The sequence below is a fragment of the Notamacropus eugenii genome, chromosome 2, assembly GCF_028372415.1.
Source record: "Notamacropus eugenii isolate mMacEug1 chromosome 2, mMacEug1.pri_v2, whole genome shotgun sequence".
Classification (NCBI taxonomy): domain Eukaryota; kingdom Metazoa; phylum Chordata; class Mammalia; order Diprotodontia; family Macropodidae; genus Notamacropus; species Notamacropus eugenii.
In genome coordinates this window covers 388,523,084-388,536,134 of record NC_092873.1, presented here as the reverse complement: position 1 = coordinate 388,536,134, position 13,051 = coordinate 388,523,084, and the positions used below count along the sequence as shown (strand labels likewise).

Here is a 13,051-nt window from a genome sequence, read left to right as displayed (position 1 = left end):
AAATAGGTTTAAGTGACTTGTCTAGGAACCACATAGTTAGTAAATGTCCGAGGCCAGGTTTATAAGCAGGTCTTTCCGACTCCAAGCAAGGCACTCTGTGCCACCTAGCTGCCCTGCCTAGTTACAGCAGGTACTTAATAAATGCCAGTTGACCTGTGTAAAAGAAGAGATAAAAGAAAAATGCAAGGTAGGCACGAGAGACTGATGTGTGCAAATAATGGCAAGAACAAATACCATTTGCATCCATTGGAAGTTAATTTATAGAGGATAAGATTTTCTCTCCAAATTAATTATAAACAGTATTCTCTGTAAAATCAATTCCTATAAATTATGACTTTTTTCAAGATCAGTCAGTAAATTAACTGTAGAGTTTAATTAAAAAAATCTAGCAATCAGTCTATTGCTCTAACTACACTGACAAAATACACAAACAAAAAAAACCAATCCATTTATTTGTAGCTGTTTCCAATGCACACATATTTCAAGGGAATTAAACATGCATGTCTGCGTGTGCGTGTGCACATACCACTCCCCTCTCCACCTTGTTTCAATGTCTAGCAAAATAAATTTTCCCCTCAAGGCTTATTCCCAAAGAAAAGTAAGACCTACACATGAATACATATAAGCCTGGAAAAAGATTTTCTGTTTCCTGAAAATACTTAGTCCCAACAACAAAAATACTTATTTTTTCTTATTTAAATTTTATCTTATTGATGTTTTTTGTTTTTATATGACATTTATTCTCAAATACATTTATCTTCATTGAACCATCCTTTGTAACAAAGATTTAAGGAGAAGAAAAAAGTGTTCAGTAAATTAACAAATTCACAATGTATCATGGTATATATGATATTCTACACCCAAAGCTCTCCACTCTTGCAAAGAAGGGGGAATAGTGGTGGTACTTTTTTTTTTTTTTGTCCTAGGCCAAGTTTAGCCATATTTTATTACATTCTTTTTCTTTTTTGTTCTTTCCATTTATATCTCTATAAATTGTGTATGTTGTTTTCCTGATTCTCCTTATATTACTCTGCATAAGTTAACTTAAGCTTTTTTAGTCACCAGATGCATAGTAAATTCTGTTAAAGCCTCTTATTTTCATTACTTCCTACATTTTTTCTTATAGATAGCACCTTGTTGCGGGGGGGGGGGGGGGGATTTCTTATTAATTCTGCAATGCTTATTTTATTAGCTTGGCTATTGGTTTTCTTAACCCAATAAAATATTTTAAGGTTATGATCATTAAATTTGTGTTTTACTTCATTCACTTTCTTTGTATTTTTTTAAATCATGCTTTTCTAAGTTAATAATCTTTCCCTATTCTATTTCTGTTATTCCAAAGTTCTGCTCCATCCTAATTTCCTTAAATTATTTTTCTCTTTTCATTTATCTATTTATTCCCTTTTAAAAAATACTATTCTTTTGCTGTGCCCTTTTCTAAGAAGTTTTCTTTTGCTTTATCTTCCTTACTTCTTTTTCCTTCTAATGTATTCTGTTCTATTCTGTGGCATGTGTGTGTGTATATATATAAATATACACACACACACCTTTACTTGCTCTTTTTCTTTTTTTTTTACTGTGTTCCTCATGTAGGTAGAGCTTCTAAAGCACCAAGTTTAACCTCCCTCTATTCCATTTGTAGAGCTTACCTCATATCCACCCTATTTTTTTTTTTTGCTGTCTCACTCTTAGAAACATCAGTTCATTAAGGAAACAATGTGGCATGGTAAGAGTCATTTTGTACCCTAAATGATGAGGCTGGTCTTGACCTGTACTCTTGAAATATACACTCTACTCCTAAAGCCAGATTACCCTACTGCACTGGTTGCTCTTGGAGACTCATACATCTTTCCTGGATGAAGTTTCTAAGCATGCCTATTTCCCCCCTGGATGAAACTCATAATTTTTTGGCCTCTTTCCCACATGGTACACTTTAGGGGCACACTTATCTTTCTTTCCCCTCATTCCAACTCATCCTCTTTATTGCTTTTATCCAATTATCCTGTACTTTCCTATGCCAGTTTTAAGATTAATGTTCATTTCTTCACTGTGGATTTGGGGCAGTGTAGGGGGAATACAACTCCAATTCCCCCTTCCTAAAATATGCAATTTTCTAGTTGTGATTCCTCCAGAAGGCATAAAATTTGTAGAATTTAGTTTATAGAGTTCCACTATTTTTCCTTTCATACTCCTGATTCCCAAGATCAAAAGTAGGTCCTTTTTTGTTTTTTTCATGAACAGTGTCTTTGTTCTTTTACTCCTTTAATTTGCATTTCTCTTACTCCTCTTCGGGATATGTGGGCAATTTGAATATTCTGTTTACCTCTGAGTTTATTTTTACAGGTATATTTCAAAAGGCTTTTTTTAAAGTTAAAGGTCCATCATTTTACAAATATGATTAGGCTCAGTTTTTTAGGATATGTTATGGATTGCAGCGTAAGCTCTTTTCTTTTTTAGGCTATCTTATCCCACTTCTTCCTCTGGTTTCTCATGACTATGGAGTAATATTGAGTTAATCAAATTTGGGTTCTTTCACATTTAAAGTTCTCCTGGTTGCTTACAAATCTTCTTATGTTATTGGGATTGTCAAATTTAACCACTGCATTTTCTAGTGTTTCAAGCATGGAATTTTTCTTCTGCTGGACCTATGGAACAAAAAGATTATTATTTTGCTGCTTCTATTTAAAAGTTCTGAACAGTTGTCTTGTGTTATTTTCTACAGTGTACATAAGTTCTTTTATGTTCTTCTACAGAAGACCTATGATCCTTAGGTTAATTCTGCACACTAAGTCTTCAAGGTAAGTTGCTCTGCCTTATATAGAATTCATGGTTATTTTTTTTTAAATGTTGCCCTTTGCTTTTCTTCTGCCAAATTTTATTCCACTTTAGTAGTATTTTCGTGTGTCAAATTTTCTTTTCTTTCTTTGAATTTCAACTAATCATTTTCAATTTTTTCTGCCCTGCTGTTTGTTTTGAAATTCTGCACTCAGAGCTGTGATTTCCAATCAAACTTCCTTCTTAATACCTTACTTTAAAAATAAATTTGCTTTTTCTTGTGACCCATTCTGGAATTTCTTCCTATTGTTCCATGATCTCTGGAAAAGCTGCAGGACTCTCATTTTGATTGGGGAATTTTGGTTCCTTTTTTTTTTTATAGTATACTTGTTCAAGGTGTTTTGGACTCTTTCTATATTTTTATTTATTTCCACTCTGTCCTGTCTTTCCATTGGCTTATTAGCTTATGATAGATTTACTTCAGCTTTCACTACCTTGGCCTTTTGGTATTTTAGCCTTCTTTTTGCGTTCCTAGGCACCTATCTCTGATTTTTCGCCTTACTCTTAGGTCTTCCCCTTTTTACTGCTTGCACAGATCTCTACTATCTTTTCACCTGGGTAGGGGTATGGTTTGCAGGGCAGAAAAGGGGGCTGGATCCCTGACCAGAATAAACACAGCTGCATTACTAGTCTCCTTTTCCTCAGAAATGGAAGTTTTCCTCCCTCTAGTTCTTTCAGCCCCAATACTGAGCTGTCCATATCTTCTTTTGGTTTCTGGCTACTCTCCCTTTCCTTTGAGTGAATGGGGAGAATCAGTGTCTGCCTGCCCCTGTGGGGTAAAAAAAGGAGCTCAGCTGAGTCACTGATGTGGAAAAACAAGGAAACCCTGAAGCAAACACATCCTAGAAGAGGGTATTAATAGTCACAAGCAGACTTTTTGCAAGTGATAGTCCACAGTAAACCACATCTCTACCGTTATACAAATGATCAAAAGCTGTAGAGAATACAAGATTCCATTGTTTGTTAACTAAAAAACTTTTGCTTCAGTAAAGATGAAGCCTTAAAGTTTTTCTTCCAAAAGGTTCCTGTCAGGTATGTCAAAAATTATGATACTCAATGGAAGATATAAGAGAAATAACACTATCTGATGACCTGATTATCAAATAAGGCATAAAAATGGAAGCATGTTTGCCAAAGGTATTTACCAATGTCATGTAGGAGCTCCAGTGAAGAGTCAAAGTTGAAAAGGGATTCTCTATAGATGAACTCCTCCAGTCCAATGTACAGATGACATTGTGCTAGTTAGAGCAAGCCTTAAAACACTGCAGAGCCTCTTGGACAAGATCCATAACCACTCAGAAGAGTTTGTCCTAACAAGCCACTCAGGAAAAACCAAGAGGGTAAAAATGCCTATCCTATAAACTATGTCACGCAGCTGGATGGACAGACAACCTACAGAGCTTATCTATCTTTGACAAACACTGAAAGTGGAAAATGAGTTGTGTTCAGAATTAAGAATACAGGCCAGACTGCCCAGAGAAAATTGAAGAATTCCATTAATGACCCCAAATTTCTCCCTTAGATGAAGGTCTCTCTTTTTGTTGTTTTAAAATAATTTTTATTGATATCTTTTGCTTTTATGTCACCTAGCTCCCCTAACTGCTTTCCTTTACATCTACCAAAGAGCCATCTTTTACAATAAAAAGTAGAAAAAAGTTCAGCAAAACAAATCAAAACTTCAAAAAAGACTGATATTTTCTACAGTGTTTCATAATACCTAGCTCTTCAAAGAAATGATGGAAGTGGAGAGTCTTTTTTTTTTTTTAAACACACCAATATCCTACTGTTATTACATACCTGCAAGTCATATAACATGTTTCATATAACATATAACAGTTTCTGAGAAATTTATATTGATTATCATAAAGTAAAAAACGGACTCGGGATGTGTGTAAGCAGGTTGCAACATAACAAATAAGGAATAGCAAAGAACTAGAGAAAAGGGTGCCATCAAAGAAATACATATTTTAAAAATGGGCTGATCATAAGGTGAGGGTAAAAGATAATTGTTGGAGAGCTTTCCAGGGGTATCCACATGATATCAAAGGAAAATAAAGAAAGACCTCTTACACATTAGGTGAATCCCCTGGGGTGAAATTATGGGAGGACACAGACAAGAATTACACAGAATGCAACTCATTCTTTTCTGTTCTCTCTGCATCTTTAGAATGAGCATCCATAAGGTTGATTAGAAAGGTCACAGGATAAAAGTGAACACAGACTAGTACAAATCCATTAATACCACCAGAAAAATAACTAAGAAGGCTTTTCAAAAAAATTAAGGCAAATTTTATTGTGGGACCGAGGGTCTGAGAATTGTATATTGGTTTGTTTTCTAGTCAACTGTTGGGGACTGGAGGAGAGAGGAGGCAACTTAAGTCAAATAGTTAAGCTAAAAATTCAACTTAATTTGGGTTCAATATTTTATGTATTCATCTTAATACTAAACTGCTTTCAGTATAGAATTAGATAAAGTTTCTATGTGAACATATACAAAAACAATTTCTTGGTTTTCTCATACTTTTTGATTTTATTATTAATGTCTTTTTCTGAATAAGAACAATGATTATGCTGACAAATTAACATCACCTTGCTTCCTAAGGCATTATGTATGGAATCCCTTAGTAATCATCTTTTAGTCATATGCTACCTATTTTTAGAGTACCCATTATTATACCAAAGAAGTTTGGTTGAAAGAGTATTATTGAAATATTGAAAGTCAGCCTTGAGTCCCAATCCTGTTGCTACTTAGCTATATATGACCTTAAGCAAGTCACTGACCTCATGTTTTCTCATCAATAAAATGAGGAGACAAATAATAATGCTCATAGTTTATTCTAGATTAAAACAAACCCTACCTAAAGGGCTTTCAGCACAGATGGCTCCCAGAGCTGCTGATATAGCATCCAGTTTTTAAAAAATCCATTAAGAGTCTAATGTGTGCAAGGCATTGTGCCAGATATGGGGAATATACGGATAGAGATGATCGTCTTACTCCCAAGGAATTTATAATTTATTGGGGAGAGGGAGGGAAGAAAAAAGAATTATGTAAGGAAAAAATGAAATGTGAAGGGAATAGAGACAAAATCATATAAGAAATTTAAGCAGGCTCAAAAGAGACACATTCTTCCATTATGTTAACAAGATACAAAAGTAGAAAGTGACGTGCTATTAGTTACAAATGAGCAATTATTAGCAGGTTTTACTTAAATGCTTTGGATAATTTACTTTGTAGGGTCTGTTGTTATAACAATGTTTCATCTCATTAATACTTGCAAAACAGTCATGGTAATATATAGGGTGCAAGGTGGTGCGGTGAATGGAGTATCGGACCTGGAGTCAGAAAACTCATCTTCTTGAGTTCATATCTAACTTCAGAAAGTTAATAGCTGTGGGATCCTGGGTAAGGCACTTAATCCTGCTTGTCTCAGGTTCCTCATCTGTAAAATGAGTTGGAGAAGGAAACTGCAAACCACTCCAGTACCTTTGCCATGAAAACCCCAAAAGTGGTCACAGAGTCAGACATGACGGAAACAATTCAACAACATAGGAATACACACACAAAGGATGTGTGAGAAAGAAGAATGACTTTCATCCTGAGGTGAGGAGTGGGGTGGATTATAGAAGGCTTTGTTCAAGAAGTGACACCTGATTTAGATCTTTAGGAAAGGTGAGGAAGATTTAAATAGAGTATCCAAATACTATGGATAACATAAGCAAAGGTAATGGAATTGGGAAAAGATTTGCACACATTTCCCCCCAACCCTAGAATATACTTCCTTTTCACACTGGGTTTTCTCAAGGTTCAGTTCAATTGCTACTTGATCCTCATTTCCTTGGTTACTGGGGGAAATCTCCTCAATAAAAATGAATTTGTATGTATTTTGTATTTACCTATACCCGCACCTGTTTTTCACCTTTCCAGAATCTCCTGAATGCATCCCCTTCTCTCTACTGACACTGCCACAAAACTCTAGTACTGGCCTCATTTCCTCAATCTTGGGCTACTGAAATAGCCTGAGGGTGAATTTGCCTGTCTCAAGTCTCCCCCTACTCCAATCCATCCTCCATTCAGCCACTAAAGTGATTTTCCTAAAACGCAGGTCTAATCATGTCACACTCATATTCAATAAACCCCAGTGGCCCCCTATTGCCTCCAGGATCAAATAAAAAAGGCTGTTTGGTATTCAGTCATGGAAATCTAGCCACCTCCTACCTTTCCAATCTTTCTCTATCATACTTCCCCACAGAGACAATGTGATCCAGCAACACTGGCCTCCTTGTTGTTCCATGAACAAGCTAATCCATCTCTGAGCATTTGTCCCTCATGTTTGGAATGCTCTCTCCAACTACTGACATTTTGCCTTCCTTTAGTCCCAACTCCAATCCCACCTTCTACAGGAAGCCTTCCCTAACTCCTCTTAATTCTTAATGCCTCCACTCTGTTAATTACTTCCTATTTATCCCGCTTATAATTTGATTTATATCTATTTATTTGCAAATATTTATTGTCTCCTCTAAGTTTCTTGGGGGCAGGTACTATCTTTTACCTCCTTTTGTATTCCTGCTTAGCATAGTGCCTGGCACATAGCACATGCTTAATTGATTGACATAATGTTAGGTCCTTGAAGCAGGGCCTTTTTCTTTTTTTCCAATCTGTCTTTCTATAGCGCCTTGCAGTTTCTGCTACATAGCAGTAGCCTAATAAATGCTTGCTGAATGAAATGGTAAATAACAGGGGAAAGAGTATTTTGTGAAGGGAAATAGTATGAACTAAAGTTACAGAGGGTAGATTGTGAAGGACCCTGAAAACCAGGACAAGGGATTTATATATTATTGGGGGTAGGCAATGGAGTGTCAGGAAAGAGCTGAGCACAGAGCAATGATGTGATTAGGGTTAAGTTTTCCTCATTTGTTGTACTACAAGATCTCTAAGTTCCTTTCTAGCTTTGATATTCCATGATCTCACAGGGAGGATTACTGTGTCCGTGGAATGAACGGCTGACTGAATGAGAGCAAAGAGACTGGTAGGCAATAATTTAGGTGAGAACTAGAGCTGTTGTAGTGAGACTGGAAAATAGGGGACATGTTAGAGAGAGACTGCCAATCCTGAAAGGACTTCTAAATAGATGGTTGGACTGAGGAAAGGGAAATAGAATCAAAGTTAATTGTAAGATCTCAAGCAGTGGAGGATCAGTGTGGCAGTAGTGTTATCTACAAAAATAAACAGGGAAGAAAAACATCATAAAAGCAAACTTTTGTGTCACCATACTTGAGGCACTATCAATCAATCAATAATTGATATTCACTTATTAAACACTAAGTATATACCAGACATTGGCCTAAGCACCGGGATATAAACCAAGGCAAAAGCAAAAGCACAGTACTTACCCTTAAGAAACATATACACCAATGGGGGAGACAATCCGTAAATGAACAGACACATACAGAGTAGAAAACAGAGTAGAAAAGAGGTAACTTTAGAAAAGGCTCAAGTGACTGGGGAAACTGGAAAGGTCTCCTGAAGAGGGAAGCATTTGAAATGAATTTTGAAAGAAGCCAGAGAAGTCAAAAGGTGGAGGTGAAGAAGGAAAACATTCTAGGAATGGGGACAGCCAGGGAAAGTCATCATGGGCAAGAAACAGCAAGTAGGTGGTGTCACTGGATCATAGATTGAATAGAGAGGAATAAGACTGAAATAAATAGTAGGAAAAAGTCAGGTAATGAAATCTTTAAATGCCAAACAAAAGACTTAATATTTGATCTTAGAGGTAGAAAGGAGCCATCAATGCTTATTGAGCAAAAGAGGGACATGGTCAGACCTATGTGTTATGAAAATCCCTTTGGCACATGTATGGTGGATGAACCAGAGTGGGAAGAGACATAAGGCAGATCAACCAGAAAGTTACTGCAATAGTCCATGTTAGAAGTTATGAGGGCTTGAACTAGTGTAGAGTAGGGAACACACAGGAGTGATATTACTGTTAGAAATGACAAGATTTATCAACTGATGGCATATGTAGAGTGAAAGTGAGAAAGAGGTGAACTCTGACATTGAGATTCTAGTAGACTGAGAGGGGAGAGCTTTGGGGAAAAGATAATAAGTTCTATTTTGCACATGTTGAGTTCTACATGCCAATGAGACATCCAGATTGAACACACAGGACCAGAGCTCAGATAAAAAACTATAGTAGGAAATACATATCTGAAATAATGTGCATAGGGATGATACCTGAACCCATGAAAGCTACGGAGATAACTCGGACAGTATAGAGCAAGAAAAGGGCCCAGGACAGGCCTTGGGAGCACACTCACAGTTAAGTGTGACCTGGATGAAGAACCAGCAAAGTCTGAGGAGCACTCTAGGAGGAAGAAGAAGAAGAAAGAATGTCAGGAAACCCCAGAGAAGCAATGGCAAGGTGTGACTACTTTAAAAAAAAAAGAAGCAACACAATTAAAAGTTACGCATTTACTGGTGGGTTGATTCTTCAAGGGGAGAAAACAAACTCACGTTCTTACCAGCAATCTAAAAAAAGATTTTAAAAAGTGCTAATGATTAATAAAAAAAGCCAAACTGAAAACCAAAAGTTATTATGCTAATTGCATTCATCAATCAGCCAGCATTTATGAAGCCTCTATCATGTGCAAGGAACTGATCTAAGTGCTGGGGATACAAATACAAAACAGAAGGAATGAATAAAAAACCCACAGATTAAGCGCTCACTATATGCGAAGCACTGGAGTTACAAATAGCAAAAGCAGTTAATCAGTCCCCAAGGAGATCACATTCTATTCCAATTGAAAACAAAATCAAAAAAGGTTCGAACTTAGGAAGAAAAAAATTAAACATCCCAGAATGGAGTTTAAGCTGCATCTGATCTGATGAGTTCAGTCAACTTGGCTCCCCAGTTTCATTTTCCTTAGAAGCTCAGTTAACCCCAGAGTCTGCGTTAATTAGCTCCCTGACCCCACCCAGTCACTACTCAGACTGCTATCCTCTGCCCTTCAAGGTAGCTAGCCTAGGGAAAATTACACTATTAACACCGTATCCCAACTAAAAGTTCCAACTCGGGTTATCATGCTGAGGCCAGACTACACCTTACAAGTCTAAGTAACTTCATGTGGATGCTGAGAAGATAGTTCCTTCGGATCATAGGTATAAGACACAAATGAGGAGATCCAGCTTATAAAAGCAAGGCTACCACTGGTTAAAGGAAGCAAACGGCACAAAGCTTTACTGCACTGACTTCCGCTAACTTTAAAATGATAGCAATTCTCACAATCCACTCTTTTTAAATGATTTTTTTGAACAGACTTTTGAGAGGGATGCACGTCCCCCTAGAACCTACAACTTTTTAGCCATAACCTAGAAACTCATTTTGCCAAACGTCTCGGCACCTGGTCGCTACACCTCCAGACGCCTTGTGTCACTCGCGGGTTAGAAAGGTTTGCTCCTGCGCCCACTCGGAAGAACTGTGGAGTTTGACCTTGAATGTGGTTAAATGTAACTGGGGGGAAAATGCTTTCTTAAAGTTGATTCCGGGCTCCACCAGGTTCGTCTCTCGGGAGCTGTCCTTTACCCAAGTCCGTCCCCATCCTGACTTAGAGCGAGTCCCCCACCTTCCCGGCCGGCTCGGGATCCCCTCTCCGCGGTCCCTCCCGCTCCTCCGGCGTGGAGGATGTGTCGGTGTCCGCCGGGGAAAGAGATGGAGGCGGCAGAGGCAGGCAGACGAGACAGGGCAGGGGCATCCAGGGCACCGTCCGCCTTCTTTCCTCCCAAACCAGGCCAGGCGCAGGCAGCGCGCGGCGCCCCAGCAGCTGCCCCGCGCGGGGCGAGCTCCGGGGGCCGCTGCCGCCTCCCCCACCCCCACGCGGCCGGGAGCTGCAGCCGCAGCGCGTGCCCCGCGCTAGGCCTCACCCCCGCGCGCCGGCTCCAGAGAGAGGCGGGCGGCGGCGGCGGCGGCGACGCTGCCTCGCTCTCGGCCTGCGCGCGCTCAGGCTCGCGACCCCCCTCCTTCCCGCCTGCCCGTCCCACACTCACTGAACATCCCAGGCGGCTCCGGCTCCTCCTGCCGCCGTAGCCACCCGGAACCCGCCGCCTCTGCCTCCCTCGCCTCTGCGACACGTTCCCACTCGGACTGCCGATTCAGCCAGGCCCCCGGCTCCCGGTCCCCGCCGCCGCCACTGCGGCTCGAGGCGACCGCTCCATGACTGACTGACACGGAGCGGGCCGGCGGGGCTGGGCCGCTCAGACCCTCTAACGCGCAACCCCCTCCACCAATAGGCGAGCGGCCTCGACGATTGGCTGGAAATGCCTGGCGTGCGTAACTCTCCACCCCTCCTCAGCCGGCCGGCGGCGTCTAGGCGGAAGGAACGTAGGCGGAGGCCCTGGGAACCTACCCACGTGGTTAGCAACGTGGGAATCTGCGCTTCTGCCCTTTGGGAGGGTGCTGAAGCTGACCGCTCCGTCGGCCCGTTACTCAGACTGCCTTTCTTCTTCGTTCCTCTTCGCCGGGACCCCCCGCCTGGGTAAGTGTAGACCCGGTTAGGGTGAGGAGCCTGGAGGTGGGTGCTGCCCTTCCTAGGAACTCTCCTTCCTGACCCCGCCCCCCTCCTCGCTTTGCCAAACTCCAATTAGTTTTACCGACCCAGCATTCGCTGAACCCCTGCTGTGCTCCCGGTACCTCCGTCTCTGTGCTTTCTTGTTTTCTGCGGACTCCGTTCTACAATCCCTGTTAGAGGTCCACTGGAGACAGTGCCTTCAGCAGCCAGTCAGTCTAACTGAATAATACCGGAAATTTTTGCTTTGTAAATTTACAAAAAGTCCATTTTGGTTGCTTTGAGTAATAGGTGTAAGCAAGTGGAAGTGTCTTTACGTTTAAAGAAGCAATTGCTTTCCCCAGGGGATCTTTTCTTTCAGGAATACGACGAATGTAGAGTTTTCGTAGAAGATGTGTACAGAAATGCTTCACTTAATTTTCTGCTAATCTAAAAAAGAAATGTGAAAACAAAATCTAGTATTTTTATTTATGGAGGACTTTCTGAAAGTTCATTCAATATTTATTTCAAACGAAAGTAGGTCAAATCATGAGACTAGAGAAGAAAAGTTGGCAAATGAGAATAAATCTTGAAGCTCACTAAAACAGAATGTTTACGTGTGTGCATGTAGTGTAGTGAGTTTTTGTCAGAATTTTCCAGTAGTTTACCAGGAGCTTTGTAAAGAGAATCACAGTATTTTAAAGTTTATGTTTGTTGAGGATTTTAATCCACTTTTTCTAATGGCATTAATCTGGATAGACTACGTAAGCATAGTTAATCACATTGTTTCTTACTGGCTTTTTAGTGCATGTGAGGCTAGCTTTTAATGTTTTTCCCTAATATTTAATATTTCAGAGAGAAGACTTGTCATAATGGCTGCTGTTTATTCTGGTATATCCCTTAAATTGAAAAGTAGCAAAACTGCCTGGGAAGACAAACTGAAATTGGCTCACTTTGCATGGATTTCCCAACAGTGTTTTCTTCCAAATAAAGAACAAGTAAGTCTAACCTGAAGTCTTTAACAAGATTTTAAAAAAAGTTGGTATTAGTGTTATTATGGAAGTAGCTTTGAGGGAGTGAACACACTTTGAGAACCCCTAATCTTGAGTAATATTAATGTACATGAGTCTTTAGTTTTGGTATTATAACATAACGGATATGTTATACCTTAACTTTGAATTGCTGCAGATAAATACTTGGTTTGCAGTGCAGAGTCTTAGAATTTCCTGGAACACTGAAAAGTTAAATGACTTGCCAGGGGTCACAGCCAGTATCCATCACGGGGAGAACTTGAACCCAGATCTTTCTGACTCAGCAATCAGTTTTCTTATCTACTCTGTCATTAACACTTGTGCTAATTAAGATGTAGTTAACTGGATATAGAAGGCATTTCCTAAAGGTCACATGGAGAATATGATAGAACCTAGGTTACTTCTATTCAGAAACTTTTTCGGCTTTTCATTTTACTTCCTTAGTAATAGCAATAATAAGAGCTTACTTTTGTAGTACTTTAAAGTTTACAAAATATTTAAATATATCTCTTCCCCACTTTATGCTCACAAGAACTTTTTGAATAAGCTTACTAGTTGTTGTTGTGATTGTTTTAAAGATGTGGAAACTGAGGTGTTGAAGTTGTGAGTTGCTATAGAGGATGGAATGGCATCAGACACTTAATTGC

The 13,051-nt window shown here is 39.6% G+C and overlaps 2 protein-coding genes across 3 annotated transcripts in view; one reads left to right on the top strand and one right to left on the bottom strand.

The window, feature by feature from the left end:
* TAF5L (TATA-box binding protein associated factor 5 like) overlaps positions 1 to 11,131 on the bottom strand; it is a 31,617-nt gene extending 20,486 nt beyond the window's left edge. Inside the window, exons 1-2 of one of the 2 annotated variants that reach the window (XM_072647469.1) lie at positions 10,877 to 11,131; positions 9,151 to 9,197 (exon numbers count right to left, since the gene is read on the bottom strand). In XM_072647469.1, the coding sequence (XP_072503570.1) occupies positions 9,151 to 9,197; positions 10,877 to 10,883 (54 nt within the window). In that variant the 5' untranslated portion in view covers positions 10,884 to 11,131. The remainder of the gene's footprint in view (positions 1 to 9,150; positions 9,198 to 10,876) is intronic. The other variant, XM_072647468.1, reaches the window with a different exon arrangement.
* A 6-nt stretch (positions 11,132 to 11,137) lies between these two features.
* Positions 11,138 to 13,051, top strand: part of URB2 (URB2 ribosome biogenesis homolog) — a 45,600-nt gene continuing 43,686 nt past the window's right edge. Inside the window, exons 1-2 of the mRNA XM_072647467.1 lie at positions 11,138 to 11,364; positions 12,229 to 12,371. Of these exons, the coding sequence (XP_072503568.1) occupies positions 12,246 to 12,371 (126 nt within the window). The 5' untranslated portion in view covers positions 11,138 to 11,364; positions 12,229 to 12,245. The remainder of the gene's footprint in view (positions 11,365 to 12,228; positions 12,372 to 13,051) is intronic.